Source organism: Leucopleurus acutus (assembly GCF_964270905.1).
Source record: "Leucopleurus acutus genome assembly, chromosome: 17".
In the NCBI taxonomy this organism is placed as follows: Eukaryota; Metazoa; Chordata; class Mammalia; order Artiodactyla; family Delphinidae; genus Leucopleurus; species Leucopleurus acutus.
This window is the reverse complement of record NC_139159.1, coordinates 23,367,765-23,388,183: the sequence shown is the minus strand read 5'-3', so window position 1 is coordinate 23,388,183 and position 20,419 is coordinate 23,367,765. Positions and strand designations below refer to the sequence as shown.

General features: G+C 39.5%; 1 protein-coding gene across 4 annotated transcripts in view; it reads left to right on the top strand.

Moving 5' to 3' along the window:
* The window catches only part of LOC309974289 (tumor protein D52), a 119,303-nt gene extending 101,939 nt beyond the window's left edge, over positions 1 to 17,364 (top strand). For 2 of the 4 annotated variants that reach the window (XM_082858871.1, XM_082858872.1), the window contains exons 4-6: positions 250 to 351; positions 11,342 to 11,390; positions 14,566 to 17,364. In XM_082858871.1, the coding sequence (XP_082714997.1) occupies positions 250 to 351; positions 11,342 to 11,390; positions 14,566 to 14,685 (271 nt within the window). In that variant the 3' untranslated portion in view covers positions 14,686 to 17,364. Of the gene's footprint in view, positions 1 to 249; positions 352 to 1,386; positions 1,414 to 9,386; positions 9,429 to 11,341; positions 11,391 to 14,565 lie in introns of all 4 variants that reach the window. The other 2 variants (XM_082858869.1, XM_082858870.1) reach the window with 2 other exon arrangements.
* Positions 17,365 to 20,419: the final 3,055 nt, after the last annotated feature.

The window sequence follows — 20,419 nt, the reverse complement described above, 5'->3', positions numbered from 1 at the left end:
TCTATCTTTCTGGCTGTCCTAGAGCACTGCAGAGGGTTGTATCTGAAATGATGGTTAAGTAAAAGATGATGTGGTGATGCTGACCTGGTGGATGTGATGATGCTGACCTGGTGGCTGTGAAGAGTTTTAGATGTTCTAAATTTTTTTTTTGAGAGTTCTCAAGAGGGTGGTCATCACTGAATTCTAAATAATGGATACTGAAAAGGTTAGCTTACTTTCTTTGCTTTGTTCTTTTATAAATTAATATAGGTACAAGAAGACCTCTGAAACCTTATCTCAGGCTGGACAGAAGGCTTCAGCTGCTTTTTCATCTGTTGGATCAGTCATCACCAAAAAGCTGGAAGACGTAAAGTACGTCCTCATTTTTCCTGGCTTAATTAAGCTGAGGCAAATTAAAATCTGTTATCATGGTTGCGTTTGTTTCCTGTCTGGTTCTGGCTGATGCTGGATTCCTCTCTGTTTGAGTGAGGGAGGGCATTCCTTCAAACCAGGACCCGAAATGCTTCCCTAAATTCTTTTAGGCATAGCCTTCAAACTGATCATCTTATGAATACATTTAAGGTTGTTGAAAAATTCTGGTTGTGAATTTTTTCCTTTAAGTGATTCTTGATCACACCGGGTAAGTATGTGTTTGCAAACCTGTGGTTGTGGGCGGAGCCTGGTGTCTGATGGGGATGAGTCCGGGAGCACCGAATCCTGCCTGCACTTCCGGGAGGTACATCTTTATCCCATGGTGTGCTTACAACATGCTCGTTTGTGCATTGCTTTGTACCATTTATGTTCCTGCCGAGGCCCAAATCTTGTTTTGAGCTGTTGCTTTTTATTTTGTATTTATATTTTCAGTGCGTCTGCAGAATTTTCCTGGCCATTTTGGTAAAACCACTTCACAGTGCTTTTGTGTCCACCCGTGCCTTGTGCCACCCACCCTGTGGATTAAAATAGTGCTGAAAATGACAAATGTGGATTAAATCGTCTGTGCTTCTGTTGGCATGAAAGATTGTGTTTAAAAAAAACAGTCCTTCAGATTGCATGACTTTGTGTTTTCCGTTTGTGGGGAAAGTAGATTTTACAACCAGAATTTTGTTGGTTGAATAAGTTTGGCTAATTGATATTATACTTTGTACCAAAAAAACCAAATGACTTGCTCATTGTATTTGGACTGTTATCATTTTCAACACAATGTAATAAACACAGCTCTCTTAAACCCTTTTGACAGTTATATATACTTCTCTTAGGTGCTCTCTTTTCTTTCTGTGCTGACTCGATTGTGTAGCCCTTTAGAATTCAGTTAAAACCTTACACAACTTTTAAAAAGTAGGTTATTTAATTGTTTTAGATTTACCAGAACTTCCTTTCTTTTTTAATGCTTACTCTGGCTTCTTGCAGATTGCAAGCCTTTTCACATTCCTTTAGGTAAGGAGAGTTTGAACCATCACTGCAGCCTAGCTCTCGTTTGAGACAAGTGTGCTTAGATTATGATGCCACATTGGATGGTTGTGTTTGTCCACTATGTAATTTTCTTGCCTTTTGGAATATCTTTTCTCTGGTGCATTCCTATTTTCAAGGGAGGGTTTCTTGTATACCATGGGTAATGGATACATTAAAAGAATAATTTGACACTGTGGTTCAAAGGGATATGGAAATGATTTTGACATTTTCCTTTTTTTTTTTGGTAAAAAGAAGCAGCTTTACCATGGCATGCAGAATTCCTCCCTTTTAATGTCTGACTTTGTTTGTTTGTTTTTTGATGCTTTAATTTCTTTGGTGCCTTTGTCAGGATGTTGGAATCTTCCTTCACCTGGGTCCCATTATGCAGTTGTAATAGACAGCATATGTACTGTCTCACAATGTTAGTCTTCTGTCCTGTACAGGTTACTCTGATATTTTTTTATTGCAGTAAAATATGCCTAAGATATATACCAAATATACCATGACTCAGCACGTTTTAGTACTTGTTTTATTAGCTTATAGTGTTTATACTATTTTATTATTTCGTTACACTGGTTGTATTCTATAATTATGCACACAAGAACATTTCATGGTTGCAAAAGGAAAAATAAAGTATATTAGGCCAAAAAAGAACGTACATTAAAAAGATGTCAGCCCAAACCAGGCCTTATAGAAGGAATCTTTGTGATATTAAGCAAACCTCTCCTCTCTCTCCCATACAGACTCTCTGATTATCCTATTAGGAGTCAGAGAAAACTAAGGTGGAGGAAGGTCTTTTGAGTGTAAGCAGGAGGGATAATATACTAGTCTCCATCTCTGTTCCTATTAATGTGAATTGTCTTCTCAAGCGGTCACTTGCTGTGGCCTAGCATTGTGCCTTCTTAAGTAATCACATAGGTACTTATAGCTGAGGCTCTCTCTTAATGACACTTAGCCCTGAAAGTCAGTAAATCATGGGGATAAACAAAGTCTAAGTGTTGAACTGTTTTTTTTAATATTTATTTATTTGGTTGTACTGGGGCTTAGTTGTGGCAGGTGGGCTCCTTAGTTGTAGCTCACAGGCTCCTTAGTTGCGGCTCTCTAGATCCTTAGTTGAGGCATGCGGTCTCCTCAGTTGTGGCATGTGAACTCTTAGTTGCGGCATGCATGTGGGATCTAGTTCCCTGACCAGGGATTGAACCTGGGTCCTTTGCATTGGGAGCATGGAGTCTTATCCACTGCACCACCAGGGAAGTCCCTAAGTGTTGAACTATTTAAAGTTTAAAATTGTGCTAAAAAAACCCAAGAAATCAGCGATAGGAATTGATTCTGTATCTTTGGTGTTCAATTGAAAATGGCCTAAGTGCTTTAGGAAACTGTTAAAAGACAGTTTTATCTAAAGTTATTTGAGTTGTGTGAGGATGTATTCACTCACATAATCCATTCTGCTAACATTAAGGTGCCTATCGTGGACAGGTCTAAAGGATGTAACCTAGACCAGACACGGTTCTTGTTCAGAAAGAGCTTGAAATCTTTGAGTGGATGGAGTGGGGGAGGGAAGTAGGGCCTGGGAATGAGTTAAGAATGGAAGAGCCCTGTTAATACCTGATTATAAAACAATGTTAGATGTAAACAAAAATATAAAACTTCGTAAGTGCTGTTGAGGAATGATATTTTCTGTACCTTTGAGAAGATTAAGCAGATGTACATAAGTATGGCTCAGTATGTTCTGTCTTTTTAATTCACCAGAAATAGAGTTGGGCGGCTCTTTTCTAGCTGCTTACACAGTCATTTTTTTTCATTTCATTTAAAAAATGCAATTGAGATTATATGCTATCATTTTCAGTCTAGTTGTCAATGAACAATATATTGCATATCAATACATGCAGGTTAAAGTAAGGCTTTATATTGTAATTTAGAAATGGGAGATATAACATTATCTTTTGAGAACTAAATTTTGGAATTATTTCTTACAGATTAAAAGTTGGGTAAAGTCACTTTAAAAAATCATTTCTAGGGCTTCCCTGGTGGCGCAGTGGTTGAGAGTCCACCTGCCAATGCAGGGGACACGGGTTCCCGGTCCGGGAAGATCCCACGTGCCGCGGAGCGGCTGGGCCCATGAGCCATGGCCGCTGAGCCTGCGCGTCCAGAGCTTGTGCTCCACAGCGGGAGAGGCCACAACAGTGAGAAGCCCGCGTACCGCCAAAAAAAAAAAAAAAAAAAAAAAAAAAAATCATTTCTAGATCAAGATGTCCTGATTGTAATCTGATTTAATGGGTTCATATGTAATAGAAACTATATGGAAACATATAATAGAAGTATATAAAAACATATACAATAGAAAACATAAGGAAACCCCACATCTTTTAGATGCGTGAGTCACAGAGGCAAACACTGGCCACATGCCCCCAAGAGCTGTGCAAGGAGAGGAGCTTGGGCAGCAGATTTGAGCGTTTCCATCCCAGCAGCAAGGCCTTTCCTCCCATGGAGATGGATGCAGCGGGCCCCTTTTGCAAGTGCTTGAATTAGTTGGGTAATCTTGTTAACTACCCTTTGTTCCGAGTCCATGCTAACCCAGGAGACTTGTGGCAATGATTTCGCTCTCTGATGGAATTGCAGATATTTTGCTGACTTGAATAGTCAGCAACAGTTTTAATTGTACTACATTATCAATTAATAAGTTAGCACTTGGGATATAGATATTTGCTGTATGCCTTGGGTGGGTGAGTAAGGAAGAGGAAGAGGAAGGGAAGGTAGGGGAGAAGGGGAGGGAGAGGGGGAGAGAGAAGGAGGGAGAGGGAGAGACAGAGACAGAGATAGAGATGTCTATTTTTGACGCCCTGACAATTAGGTGTCAGCGGCAGGGAGGCCAAAGGAGGCCCTTTGGGGACAGACAGCTTTTCCCCAGGTGGTATGTTCATAGTCACTCCTCTCCTGTTGGCTTGTTTTCTACACATACATGGCAAACGCTGACTCATGCCTTTACTTTTTTTTGAGAGAAACTTTAAAAGAGCTTTCTCATTTCACTTGCTGTCAGTGTAAACACGAATTTTCATGTTATTAATAGCATGCTCTAATAATTCAGTAGCCTCATTAGTCAAATATTTCTGATATATTTAGGAGGAAATGTAATTAACTTTGCCTTTATCTTCAAAGGAAATTTCGCCTTTTTTTTTTTTTTTTTTTTTTTAATTTAGCGGTACGCGGGCCTCTCACTGTTGTGGCCTCTCCCGTTGCGGAGCACAGGCTCCGGACGCGCAGGCTTAGCGGCCATGGCTCACGGGCCCAGCCGCTCCGCGGCACGTGGGATCTTCCCGGACCGGGGCACGAACCCGTGTCCCCTGCATCGGCAGGCGGACTCTCAACCACTGCACCACCAGGGAAGCCCATCCTTTTAACGTGTGCTTCTTCCCGTAAACCTCTAGGTATTTTGTTGTTGTTGTTGGTTTCAGACTCATGAAAGTCATTCCAGATAATTCCATTTTGCTGAAAATTTCTTTTTTTAAAAAAAAAAAACTTCTACCACTTAATAGGAAAAGAAATGACCTCTTTTCTCTTGTTGTAATAGAGTACCTTTTGATTTGAATTTGAAAAGCTTTAATGAACTTTTCTACCTTTTATGCCCATATTTCCTAATTTTAGTTACTGCAATTATTTATTCATTCTTTTATTCAAAAGTATTTATTGAATGGCAGCTTTGTGCCAGGCACTGTTCTAGACTCTAGGGTTCAAGTTACCAACCAAAATAATAGCTGGGTGAAATTTGAAAGCTTTAAAGAAAATAAGATAAAATGAAATAAATATTAATGTGTGTTTCAGTTAAAGCCATCCATAACAATAATAATGGTGATCTGTGTTTCAGGCATGACTACGTATAGCAGGTGCTATTATTTTTCTGATTTTACAGATGAGGAAAACTGAGACACAGAGAGGTTAAGTGACTTCCTCAAAGTCATACAGCGACGTGGCTGAAGGCCAGGACTTGAACCCAGGCACACCCGGGTTCAGGAGCCTGCACCACCCTCTGCATTGTTCTGCCTCCCCAGAGCAATGATAGTTTAAGACTTAGGTCCTACAGGCACAGTCCAGCAGTTCCTTTGGTTCATCACCTATGATCAAGAGATTATTTTGAGGGCAAAAGGGGATAGTAATACATAGATAAGCTTTCAGACATGTTGACCGTTAACTCTTCTTTCTCTATCTTCTGTTTACTACTTCCTTCCTTCTTCTTTTCCCTCTACCCCTCCCCCTTTCTTATTATTAGGTATGAAAAGATCAAACACCTATGTGAGAAACAAGGAAACTTTAAAAAATCAATTCAGCTTTTTAAAAGAATAACTTTTCCAAAGTAACTATTAGATTGCGAAGTGCTTTGTGTTTTCTGAGTGAGAATCAGGTTGCCCTTTTTGATTTTTTTCCTCAGTGTTTTGAGGAACCCAGATTTGCATTCCTACTTTGATTATAGGTTACCTTCTTTGAGAGCCAAAATCAAGCTGGAAGAAGTTTTCATAAAGTTTGCTTTATAAATGCTAACGAATCCTCACGATATATCTATTACAGCCAGTTCTGGTCCAGCAGCAACGTGGCTTTGTGCTTTTGAAGTCTTCCGTATTGTATTTAAACTTCAGTGATATTGGAGATGATGTGTAAGTTGAGACAAGTTGAAGCTTGTGTAACCTTCCACGGAGAAGCTAGAAATGTAAGGACAGCTGCCCAATTGTTAGATTACAGACTAGCCAGCAACGAAGTGGAATTTCATTTAAATAGGGATGGTAGAGAAGTTCAGATAACTGGGTGGACTTGAAATTGATATGTACTCCTTGTTCTTCCTGCTGTAATGGCTACCTCAAAAGTGGGAACACCTCGACTCTGTATTAATTTAACTGATTTCATTCTCTGTTCAGTGGGTGTATTTTTAATCTTGTTTTGAAATGTAAAACATACAGAAATTCAACTCAGCAATTTATCACAAAATAAACACCTTATTGTAATCATTTCCTTGCTTTTTCCTATACATTCCCACTTAAACGTATTTAGTGGCTGTATCCTTCATGGTACTCAAATATTTAAATTCCTTCTCTGCCTTAACTGCTAATTGAAACGCAACACCAGCAAGGATGATGTTGTCATGATCCTGTAAAGACCCTAAAGTCCTTTACAAGAGATGCTGCACTGTTTCTTAGAATTCTCAAAGTGTTCATTTTTAACATTCTTTAAGTCATATTATAAACATCATTGGCACCTTCTAGGTGTTTAAAGGCCCCAAATTATCATTTCTATCTTGGTTTTCTTGGAAGTGTATTGGTAGTCCTTTCCTATGATAATACTGTAAAAACAAAATATTTTTTAAAATTGTCTGTATTTCTAACATTATTGTCTTCTCTTGACTGTTTACCCTGTTGGTCAGTTTCCCGCATTCTCCTGATATCCCCTTGCACTGATGCTTCACCAACCGTCCTTCTACCTAATCCAGGGAAGATCCCTTGATGAGTCATTCATAAGCTCTCCACTGCCTTCTTGTGTTAATTCTCCATCCCCTGATAATTCCACGTGACTTCGTGACTTTTACAATTCAGGTTTTCAACTTTTATGACCTCAGGACTTGTTTCTTATGTAGGATAATCCTGAATTAATTTGTGCGCTGGATGTGGAATTGATAGTCAACTTGATGCATCTACAATTCACTTTTATGATCATTCTTTTCACTCTGCCTTTGCCGTAGTCCCTTTTAACTAGTTTGTAGGCTGTTTAAAGGGGCACAGTATCCACAAATTGGCCATTGGAGGAAATGATCTTTTACAGATCTTAGGGAGATCTTAGGGAGAGTCAGTGACTAGAATTAACTGTGCATTTCTGAGATTTATACTTGCTTTATCCACCCATCTTCTCATTTTGTTGATACTGTTGAATTCAATGTGTGAGTCCTTCGGACAAATAATTTATCACGTGTTCAGCCATTAAGCACCTTCTTTTGCCAGAATTTGGTAATTTCTGCCAAAATGTTCTAACAAAGTCTTTTGGTTAGGAAGAATAGAAAACTATGTGACTTCGCTCACCTAAAAAGGGAATGTGTTGCATAGAATGAAAGTGCTTTTGGAATCCAAGGAGAGGAAAGGAAGCAAGCCCAGGCCCCACCCAGATTAGTCCTGCTCATTGAAAAGCTGTTAGAAATCAAGGTAGCTTCTAGAACCCCCAAAAACCAAGAAACCCATTCCTCTACCACCTGAGCCCTCTTCCCTCAATGCTCATCTCTCCTTCATTCCCTCTACCTCTCTCTGTGCTTATATGCAATTCTTTCTTTGAGAATTGGTTTCCTCTGCATTCTTGAAGCTTGTACCTGGTCCCCCCAAATGTCTTCCTCAACATCGAACACTACATGACTTTCTGGTTCAAGTACCTACCACTAACTGACCAGCGGCTTAGTGTTCTAATTACAAAATCCCAGGATAGGAATCTTAATTATCTCAAATCAAAATTTTTTTTAATTTGGTCTAAACAATTTGTAAATTACCAGGAGGTTAACTCTGGTGGGTGGAACTCTACTGGTCCAGTTATTATCTTGGTGATGGTGGAAGGTGGCTTTGGGAATTTGACTTACAGAGGCAGCTTTTCTCAGAAGGGTCCAAGGAAGGGCAGGTAGCTTTTGGAGTTCTGGTATTGTAAACTAAGAAAGCTGATTTTTATTAATCTTTGTCTTTAAAATATGGATGCAGCACACTGCAATAAATCAAGCAGGAAAAGAATTAGCAAATTCCTCCCAGAATATAGTCTTATATCCAAGGTATCTACCATTGTGATAGGAAGAGAGAATGCTGAGCTACAATGGATCTTTTCCTGTATTGTGTACAACGTTAAGTACGAAGATGTCCAAATATTTTACTGATTATTTGACTGTACGAGCTGTCAGCTTCTTTTGATTCATATCAAGATCATACTCCATACTAATGCAGAACTAGATTTGAGGAGCTACATTGAAACACATTGTCATTTGTAACAACGGAATCTTGGAGAAAACTAAATCATAAACACACACAGTATTTAAATATAATTGAGAATTGAAACCTTGGACTGTCCAGCTTACCCCAAAATGCTGTGTCAGTGATCAAAATGCTTATAAGCATGTTAACAGTATCAGCAGGGTGCATACAGTGACTTAGTGAGCCCAAGAATTGAGGTACTTTCATCTTGTGAGGTGTTCTCTATGGGAGATGGCTGGAGGTAGATAACCTTGAACCCGAATGGTCAGTGAACTGCTTTGCCCTTGAATAAAAAGCTGGTCCTTGTAAAACAGGGGATCAAATGTTATTTGAATGGCCTATAAGAACATTTAGTTTGAGATGAAGTACAGGTGTCTGTTACTAGAAAACGATACGACTACCACTAAGAAGTGACATGTAATTTTAAAGTCACTTGAAGTTGTCAAATAGTGACTTTGAAACCTTCCTGTTCTGATAACAGGTATGTGGGAGAAAAACGACTGCAGGAGCCCTTCAGTGGTCTCGCTTGTGTGTGTGTGTGTGTGTGTGTTTGTGTGTGTGTGTGTGTGTGTGCGCGCGCGCTTCATTTTTTGAGGGGAGGTGGTGAACATTGGATTAGGAGTCTTAAAGACCCAAGTTCCATTCACGATTGTGCTGTGACCTGTAAATTATTAACTTTTGAGCCTTGATGATCACTCTAGATTCATTACAGATACTGGTGAAAGCACTCGACAATTTTCAAAGTGCTATAAGAATGCAAAGTTGATTTTTAGCTCTATTAACTGCTAGAATTAAATTGGCTCATGAATCAAAGTAAATTATGTTGAAATAATTTTGATCCCCTCCACCTCAAAAAGCAGGTAATTCTTCATGGTGCCAGAAGAGCAAGCTCCTAGAAAACTAAGTTTTGTTTGCATTTTATAATGTCTAATCACCACTTTACTAACTCCATTTCTATCTCTTTTTAATGCTGCCTCTTAGTATACGCTCCATTCAACACTCAATTAGCATGCCTGCTATGAGGTAAAGTATATTTTTACAAAATGTAGTTGGTCTGATGTTTTCTTCTTTTTTATCTAGATGTTTAACTTGAACTGTTCTGAAGTAGGAGCTAGAATTCTACTCTAAACAAGCTGTGAAAACTGTCACCAGTTTTCAGTTGCTCTTCCTAACAATGTTAGGTTGGTGTAAGAAATCCATTAAATGTTTGCGATTAGAAAAAGGAATGATTATTTCTTCTGTTTTGTAAACCTGTTAAATTGTTTCATATGTGGAATCTGTTTAATTAAAAAAAAGTGAACAGTGCTCATCTAATCAACCTTCTGTTTTCATGGATGTAGGTGTCCCACCTCCTCCATCTGCATTAGCTTTAGTTACAATCCCCTTTTCTTTCTTTCTTTAATTAATCAATTTTTTAAATTTTATTTTTGACCGTGTTGGGTCCTTCGTTGGTGTGCGCAGGCTTTCTCTAGTTGCGGCGAGCGGGGGCCACTCTTCATTGTGGTGCACGGGCTTCTCATTACGGTGGCATCCCTTGTTGCGGAGCACGGGCTCTAGGCACGCGGGCTTCAGTAGTTGTGTTGCGTGGGCTCAGTAGTTGTGGCTCACGGGCTCTAGAGCGCAGGCTCAGTAGTTGTGATGCACGGGCTTAGTTGCTCCACGGCATGTGGGATCTTCCCAGACCAGGGCTCGAACCTGTGTCCCCTGCATTGGCAGGCGGATTCTTAACCACTGAGCCACCAGGGAAGCCCCCCTTTTCTTTCATCCTCCCCATTTCTACTTCCCTCATCCCACTGTGACATTTGGAGCCAACTGTGATCGATTCTAGTGTCCTCTTTCATCAGTAAGTACTTGTAAGTGGCACATTCTACGACCTCACCTGACCTCTCTATAGAGGCAGAGGATTTTTAACTATACATGCTTGGCTTAAACTTTAGTGTACCTCAGAGCTACCTGGAGGGCTTATTAAAAGCCTCTGCCTAGCGGGCCCACATTGAGTTTCTGATTCTGTAGGCCTGGGGTGGCTGAGAATTTGCTTTGCTAACAACTTCCGAGGAGCTACTGATGCAGTTGGTCTGGGGACCACACTTTGGGACCGATTGCCTGTCCCCACGATGGGAAGGAGGAAACCCCTTGTTCCCTTCTTCTCCTTTTTCATCATGGTAGTAGGAAGGATACTGGAGGTCAGGTGGATAGTATAAAAGCTTTGGAAACCCAGGTGGGAGCGGCACAGGTGCTGTGATCCTCCTTAATTCAAATGGATGAATGTGAAGTCACAGGAGAGGCTTCCTGTGGGCTTAGAGAGCTTCTGTCAGTTGGGGCAGCTTTGTGAAGTGGCCAAAGCCACATTTCTGTACTCCTCCCTTCCTTTTGGTCTGTCCTTTCCCTGTCTGTTATGCTGCTGCTGGGAACCAGCATCCCTGGTGTGGAACCTCCTATGGTTTGCTTGTCCTGCTTAGGTGATGTGGGTTCATGTAGAAATCTTGCCAGGCAACATGTGAATTTAAACATGAGTTCTAGTGTAGCACCTTAACCAGAATCAGACTGATCCAACATTTTCTTGGATCATTTTCTTGGCATTTTCTTGTACCGTGACAAGTTGGTTGGGAAAGTGACAGACTCAACGTTGTACCTGACTTTGTTCCATCTCTTCACACATGTACTTGACTCTCCGTATATGTCTAAGACTGGCTCTGTTCAAGGAATTGAAAACATCGTTGTAGAAATCTTAGAACAGAATCGATAATCTCACATAATAAAACGTTTGTACGTATGCCTGCACATCTATGGAACAGGTGTCACATATGGTATATGTGTTCTTTTGCTGATTGAGAATAATGGCGAAGACGAATACAGTCAGCTTAATGTTTTCAAAATCGTTGGCTTTTTTGTTCAGTGTTTGTAATTTACTATTTGTTTTTCTTTTCTCTCCATAGAAACTCCCCAACATTCAAATCGTTTGAGGAAAAGGTTGAAAACTTAAAGGCAAGTAGAGAAATGAACAGGGTCTTTTGTGTTATCTTGTTTGGTGCCTTGACTTTCTTTGGTGTGGGTAAATTATTCAAATTAGTATTTCCTTCTAAAAATAGTTAAAGAACTTCAATAACTTTCTTTAGATTATTTATGGATATTTAAGATGATGCATACTCTTTTAATCAATTTTTTTGAGTGTATATTGAGCATGGCCAGCATAAGTGCTGAAAAGAAATGTATAATTTTAAAGAACAGTAGTACTTGAGAAGTTTGTGCTGCTTTTTGCATTATTCAAATACTTTTGTAATTGGACAAAATTTAACATAAATCTTACTGTGGAAAATTAAAAACAATATAGAAAAGTACAAAAAATAAAACACAGAAAAGTGGTCCTACGACCCACAGACAGTGATGTTGTAGGACTGTGCTGTTACACTTTAAAAAAGAATTAACCAAGAACCTGCTGTATAAAAAAATAAATTAAATTAAATTTAAAAATTAAAAAAAGAAAAGAATTAACCATAAACATGTTTCTGTATCATTATTCTTCTTCAATATTATGTTCAGTGGCTGCTTACATAGCCTTATAATGGGTATTGTTTGTTCAATCCTTAATTATTGGACATTTTTATTATTATGATGATGCCATGGTGATCATCATTGATAATTCATTGTTTTATTTTTTTTGCGGTACGTGGGCCTCTCGCTGTCGTGGCCTCTCCCGCTGTGGAGCACAGGCTCCGGATGTGCAGGCTCAGCGGCCATGGCTTACGGGCCCAGCCGCTCCGCAGCATGTGGGATCTTCCCGGACCGGGGCACGAACCTGTGTTCCCTGCATCGGCAGGCAGACTCTCAACCACTGCGCCACCAGGGAAGCCCCATAGTCATTCTTTTAGGACAGTACCAGAGGCCTGCTTTATCCTTATTAATGCCTAGTCAGGCGTTTGAAAACAAACTGTACGTTGCAAGAAGTCAAGGTTTTACTCTGATTTAGTTCTCAATGTTTTAGGAATATCATAGCCTGTCCTTGAAATCTACCCTGAGCATTAGTTTTTTTAAATGACTAGCTGGAAAACCAGGAAAGCCTCAGTTCTTTTGACACTGAAGAAGAGGAGAAACTTCGAGGTCATTTACTGTGTACTTTCCTCCTGAGTATATTCAGACTCTCTAAATTGTAGTGAAATCAGTTTTTTAAATATGACTGGGCACCATTCAAATAAAAATGTTTTTTTTAATAGTATAGTGTATTAGACAAATATCACCAAGGAAGCTGTAAAATATAATTGTGTGCTTGGGATGCAGATTTTCTAACTTACATTGATACTCAGTTAAACATCGGGTCTACATGTACTTACATTTAGATTTTGGATCAAGTCATTAACTGTGATTATTGAGCATTTGCCATGTGCCGGGAGATGAGTATTGGGCACTGGAAATACCATGGTGAGCAACAGAGACACAGACCCTTTCTGAAGATGTTTAGACAATTAAATGGCCAGTGAAAGTAAACACAGGGTAAGGTGCTATGACAGTGGAAGTCAAGGCTGCAGGAGGATAAGTAGCGGGAATTTGTGTCATGCTTGGCAGGAGGGAAGGTCAGGGCAGGCTTCTCAGAGGATGCAGTGATGTAAATGGAAACCAAACCTTTAGGTTGAGGGGAATGTTTGAAGCTTTGGGGCCCTTTTGAGGAACAGCAGGAACTTTGCTGTGCTGTGGGGTACTGAGCAGGAGATGTAGCTAGAGAGATGGGTGGGCCACGTTAAGGAAAGTGTGGGAAGCCACTGGAAGATTTTAAACAACCTGAGTCGCACATTCTTCTGTGCATTTTAGAAAGATCACTGTCTGCCCTGCAGAGCTAAGGGGAGAGAGACTGGAGAAGGAGACAAGGTGGGAGGGAGGCATTGTAAGCCAGGCCAAAGATGTTGGTGTGGTGAGTTGAGCTAGTGCCAGTGGGACAGAGTTGAGAGATATTTAGACTTTACAGGTGACACAGAAAAATTTAGTGATCGACTGGATGTGGAACAAGACAGGGAAGGACCAAGGATAACTCCAGGAGTCTGACTGGGAGTTACTACTGACATTCATGGTTTTAGAATAGAGAAGGGACCAGTTGTGGGGAGGAGTTGTTTTAGACTTGTGAATTGCAAGAGGTCTTAACATTTTCTTGTAATTAAGGAATGTTTTAATAAATTTAATAAATATACAGTGGATACAAGTCATGCACATTTTTCATGCAATTCAAAGATTTTAGGTGGGAGGCCAAGAAGAAATGAGCGAGAAAATTTCAACGAGATTCCGATTGTTAATGAATCTGTGGCCAGTCAAGACTGAGCTAAGAGCAAGGTCAGATGCAAGCCCACTGTGAGTTGCATCCTTGATCATTGACTGGTTTCTTAATGTTAGTCAGCTGTCCTGTTGGTCAGTCATGAGATGTAATGGGGGCAGGAGAGGGGGTGACGGTGGGCAGGAAGCATAGATTCATCAATGTCACTAAGGATGTGTAAGGGTTTTGAAAAGCATACAATAGTATACAAATGCGGGGGAGATAAATTCATTCAAACAAATATTTATTGACAGATTTTCAGGCCAGATAACTTGGAGTAGTGCTTCACAAACTATACTGTATATAGGAAGCACCTGGAGATCTTGTTAAAGCCTGGATTTCAATTCTGCAGATGGAGATGGGGAGGCCAGTCTGAGGTTCCAAATGTCTAACAAGCTCCCCGGTGATGTTGAGTCTCTAGGTCCATGTACCACTCTTTAAGCAGCAAAAGGTTAGAAAGTTTACGCTGTAACTGGGAAACGTACATATATTTCTTTCCTTTGTTTTACTCAATAATATTTCACAAAGTGTTATCCAAATACAAAGAGAGTTCAGTAGATACTTTAGCGTAATAGGCCTTACAAAATTCTTCAGACAACCTTCCCCGTGAAGAACAATAAGCAGATAGGGGAAAAAAGTGGAGGGGTGGAATTTACCAATTTGAATATTTCAGCACGGAAACTGCATAAGTTTTTCTGTGAGACCGCATGGAACATTACAACAGTACTAACTTCTGTACAAATAATCACTGAGCTCTTAGGCTCCTGATTTATTCTTCAAAGTAAAATTTGAGTTACTTTATGCAGAGTCAGCGAAGTTTATGTTTCCTAATGTCTCTTCCTTTTTGAACTTTTATTTTAAAAGTCTAAAGTAGGAGGAACCAAGCCTGCTGGTGGTGATTTTGGAGAAGTCTTGAATTCGACTGCAAACGCTAGTTCCACCACCACGGAGCCTCTTCCAGAACAGACACAGGAGAGCCTGTGAGATTCCTACCTTTGTTCTGCTACTCACTGCCAGATGCTGCAAGCGAGATCCAAGCACATCTTGTCAACATTCATTGCCATGAATTTCCACCAGATGTGCTTTTGTTGAGCTTTACATATTCCTTTGACCAAATAGTTTGTGGGTTGAACAATGTAAAAATATCTTAACCTCTATTCCTGGGAAACACCCTTTTATGTGCATTTAAGGCCCTTTATTTAGAAAATATCATTATAAAAACATATATAGTACCTGGAGATCCTCACTAGAATGATCTAAGAAGCTGTGGGTTATCATAATTGCTTTCCTACTTTACAAAATTGCTCTGGATCTGGGATACCAGTTTGATCTTTGTCTTCTATACAATTTTCTTTTTTCCTCTTTGAATCTCTGTATATTTGATTCCTAGGTAAGATTGTTCTTTAAAATTTTCTGTATCCTGGTTATTAAAAGTTTTGGCAAATTGTTCTTTACCTCCAAGGGAAGAACTACCAGGTACAAAAAATATTTTCAGATAAACATTGTTTTGGAATAAGTTATCTTACATCTTGGGTGTTTGAAGACACCAGACTAAATATTCAATTTATTATAGTTTTGTAAGTGACAGTATGTACAGACAGTAATTCAAAATCCTAGGCGACTTGAGAGTGGAGCCCTCACATCCTTGTTTATCACCATCTGTGACAGTAACCATTTCAGTGTCATGGTCATTATGCGTCATGGTTATTGTGCCACTTATAGCTACTTATTTTGCACCAGATTAAAATTTTAGTTTTGGAATAGACTGTAAGTTAATGTTCTGAATCAAGCATATTGTATTATCAATAGGTTGAAATATGAACACTGTCCTCAAACATTCAGTTCAAAAGCCTGAAAGATTTTTAGATCTAGGTAGCTGAAAAGTGCTAAAATCAATCACATTAGGGGAAACACTGTTGACTTCATTTAATTCATTTAGCAGCATTTACAGTAAGAAGCACACATGACTAATATAACTTGAAAAAATTTTATACTAAGGGGTTGGTGATAACTCCTGAGGATTTAATGCATTAATAAAAATCAACTCATCATTTTCTACTTACTTGTTTTCAGTGTGTTCGAAATTACAAAATGATACTGTAGATATTGCCCCCTGCTTTGAAAACTGAGTGTCAGGGCTGAATGAACCAAAGCCTCTGGAAGTATCTGCATGGAGGCCAAGGTACTCTGTTAATTCTAATGACTACTTACTCATCACCATCTTTTCCTTATGCTGTGTATGGTTATGGCCTACAATGTTGTATTTGTTATTTATCAAGTTGTGATTGTTTTATTACTGTTTATGCCAAATGTTAATTGCCAAGCTTGGAGTGACCTAAAGCATTTTTTAAAAGCATGACTAGATTTACTTTGGGATAAATTATCTTATCCAAATCTGAAAAGCTACAAGTGTTGATTGTTATAAAATATTGATAACATGCTGCCATTCTTGATTGCTGGAGCCTTTGTTAGCACTTCAGATGCAACTGAAACTATGCTCTATTACATGTGAAAAGCTTAATAAATTGTGTATATCAGTAGTATAGGTCTCAATATTTATTATGAGACCAGTGGTCTGGAAACAGCTTGTTGTGTTACATAATCAACCGGTATCTATGCTTTAAAAAAAAAAAAGGCCGTTTTTTACCATCTGCTTTAAATCACTGCTTCACGGTATTAGACTACCATAAATTATTTACTTGAAAAGGCTTTAAGGCAAAGGTTGTTGAAGCATTGTCCTAGAGGAGTCGACATGTAGAAATTTGTCTTTTTATAGAAATATTGTGGTTACTCAACATAGCTGTTAAATTATTTTTTCAACCAATTAGTCTTTCAGTTGTTTTTATCACATCTTCTTTTCATCACATTGTTTCTTGGATGTCCAGCCCTACTGTTGTCTTTTTAACAAAGCAAAATGGAGAAGATGGCAGTTTCTTTAGTTGAGTGAAATATCCTCAAGTCTCCTTACTTTATGAGAGAAATGATAGAACTAGGGTGGGAAGGTGGGATGGGTGTATGTGGGTATTGGTGATGGTTGTAAAAGAATAAATTGGAGAATCACTGTTCTAGACATCTACCTACACTTAATTTAGAAATGATTTAATCTATTGCAGAGTACTCTGCCTCTTAAAAGCAACAAAACAGTAGAGGGACGATAAATTTAGAAAAATAAACATCGACTTAGAAATATGATTCCAAGTAGTCTTTGTGGAAGATTCAATATTATGAATTCACAGATATTTAAGCAATTTAGAACACAGTAATTACTAAGAACAGCAGAGAGGGGTCCCGGTCATTCTACTGTGTTTTGTGTTTGACACTGGAAAAACATAGCAACAAGAGTGAAATCTCAGATATTTAAGGATTCAAGAAGTGTGACAGAAGAAAATAATTCCTGAAATTATCCGCTTCTTACAAAGGAACTCCTTAATTTATGGAGTTTGTGGGAAATAAAGCAAGAATTCTCATACCTATGAGGCCAAAGTAATCAATGGAAGAGAGGAGAAACCATTGGATTATCCTAGTAGTAACTGAAACTACTGAAATAGAGGAAAAACATGTTGAATTTGGACTCACTACTTCTGGATCTGTTAAGGAAAAGATAATACTGTCTATTTTTTTTTTGTATAGTATTTGAAAACAATAAAAATTCTATAATTTGGGCATGGGTTCTTTTGTATTACCTATCTGCTGAGGAAAGTGGGTAAATCCATTCATTATACAGCTTCTCTCCAGACCCTTCATATCCTGGGTATAGAAGGAACCAGGAGCAGCTGTATGGACTCAGTGTATCAAACAAAAACGCTACATGCTGACTACAAAAAGACATTTGTAAGTGACTATTTGCTGTATTTGTGCCAGAGAGGCTGCATAAGGCCCTATATCAGGATTGCATGTGTTTCTTTATAGCTCTTAAGACCCAGATGAAAAATCAGATTTTTGCCCATAATGAGGAGACGTTTGGCCATTAATTAGTGACTGTCCCATTGTAACTGGATTAATTATAGAGACCATATTGGTTTACAGTTAATAATAAAGCAGTATCACTTTTAAGTAAACCTACAATCCATAGATTTCAATTTCCACGTTCTGATTGTGAAATAAAAATGAACCAAAATCAAAATGAGCCAAAAGAACTCACTTTTAGTTTGTGAGCCCTGAGAGGGCAGGGCCTGCATGTGCCTATCACCTGCCAGGATTTTACTTAAATAAAACGCTACTTGGTGACTTTCACTTTAACACGCTTCATCTCAATGTGCTTTCAAGTTTTCCTCTTGGTTTCTAGAATTAATTCTTTTCTCATTTTCCAGTTTGACGATTCTCTGGTATTCTCTTCTTCCAACTCCTTAAATGTTATTGCCTATCTCTAGTCATCTTCTACACAATCTCCTTAATGACTGTATTCATCTCTATGGTTGAAATGACTGTCTTTACAGTAATACTCATATCTTTCCGGTGTATCACTAGCCCTATCTTTATTCCAGGTTTTCATGCATGTTTGAGAGGCATGAACTTCTAAATCACCTTCTGGTCACCTCCACCTAGCCACTAATAGCCACTATTTATTGAGCTTTTAGTAGGTGTTGGGCATTTCACACCCATTTCCTTTAATTCCTCACTCAAGGATGTGGTGCTGTCACCATTTGATAGATGAAACCACAGCCAGTAGACATGGAGCCAGAACTTGAATTACTTTTTTATTCACTTGTCATCTGCCATTACTAATATTTTTAAAAAGCATACTAACAATTTGAAAGCTGTATGGGAAAAAAAGAAGCTTGTGTTTTTAATAAATCAAGAAGGAAAGTGTGGTTCAAGGAATACAGCAGGATCAGAAGTGCCATGATGTTGAAATACTGCCATTAGGGTTGTTTTTACAATTGGCACTGATACAGGCAAGGACAGTGTGCAGATTCACTCAGTCCTTTACCCTCTCTCTCATTTGATGCTTCTGATGCTCTACCAAAGGCAGAGAACTAGGCATACTTGAAGTCAGTTGATGCAAACTTACTCTTATCCATTAAAAACATCAGGGTTTGTCTCCAAATGCATTATCACAGTACTGAAGGAATTTATCATCTGGCTGAGGTAGGACACGAAGATAATACATCTACTGAATTTTAGAGCTGGGATATTAGTAATCCCATTTGTTCTGTAGATGCTGATTTAGTTAAGTTTACAAAACACTTCCTTAAATTTAAGACAGAGGCTAATAACTTGGTTTTACGTGAGGAAACCAAATCAGCAACATTAAATTGGCTTCCCTGCGATGAGGACGGGAGGTCGAACTGGAGCTAAGAACACTGGTCAACACTCTTTACAATTTACCACACTTTTTCCTGAAGGGAAACAGAAGTAGCAAGAGCCATAAAAAGTAATGCAAAAATATCTTCGGCAAGACTGCATTAACGGTCAAGGGAAAGACACGGTTTATGTACCAAAAGGGAGAACTCACCTGGAGTAGAATTTATCTTAAGCTCTCCACCGAATTTAAGGACTGCCGAACAGGTGGCTAGTAATAAGTTGTGTGTGATTCATACAGTCACGCACCATTCTAAGGTTAGGGCACTTCTAGGGTTCTGTCTGCTGTCTACGCAGTTGATGAGACCATCAGAGTTTTAAAATCCACAGTCAAAAGCATTATTGGGAATTCCCTGGTGGTCCAGTGGTTAGGACTGTGCGCTTTCACTGCTGAGGGCATGGGTTCAATCCCTGCTCGTGGAACTAAGATCCCGCAAGCTGCGCAGCGCGGCCAAAAAAAAAAGTCTCAGTCAAGAGCATTATTAAAATAGGGGCTGTAGTCATACATAAAACTTCCTTCTGTCCAAGTACTTGTAAATGAGCTGGAAAAGTGCTTGCTACCTCCCTCCAGATAACTGCGCATTAATATAAAAATGCTGGGTAGAAGCTGGGTGGACAGCTTAATTCATAAACACTTCAAGCATGGAGTTAGGCTCGGTTTTGAAGAAGGTGGGCAAATTCTGGCAATTAACATGGGGCGGGTAGGGAGAAAAGCATAAGTGAGGGTGGGCCTCTGGTGGTGTATGTTTTGGCATTACGAAATTCCTTAATTCCCTAGAAGGGATTGTAGCTAAGAGGTGACCAAAAATGTCTCAAGTTAATATTTTTGTAACGAAACTTAGATCCGGGATTTCACAAGTGTTTGCGCCCTACCATGTGCCCGCTGTCAGGTATTCAACAGCAAAATTCCTGCCCTCAGTTTACAAATCGAGAGAGCAGACGCTAAACAAAAGTACTAGTAAGTAAACTACGTGGCATATTGTCTGGGATTCCAATTCTAAATAAGATAGTCAAGGAGAACCTCGCATTTGAGCAAAGACCTGAAGAGCGGTGGCGACCAGAGAGAGCCTTGCGGCCATCTGGGGAAGATATGCAGGCGGCGGGGCCAGCAAGAGTCGCATTACCAGAATTTACAGCAGTACAGGCACAAAGGGCACCCGCGAGGGCGAAATTGCTCCGAGTCAAAACCCTTTCCATGCAAAACTTAGCGGGTCGCTGCTAGCAGGGGACTTGAGCCACCAAGGATTTAGTCCCCCAATTTTACCTTAAGTCTCTCTCACACCACCCTTCTACCTTACACCGATTAGGCCACGCCCACCGGCCCACAGTGCTCCGCAAGTGGGCGGACCTCTCATTGCCCCGCCCCGTGACCTGCACGTTCGCGGAAAAGCCAAAGGTCAGAGGTTGTGGAGCCGTC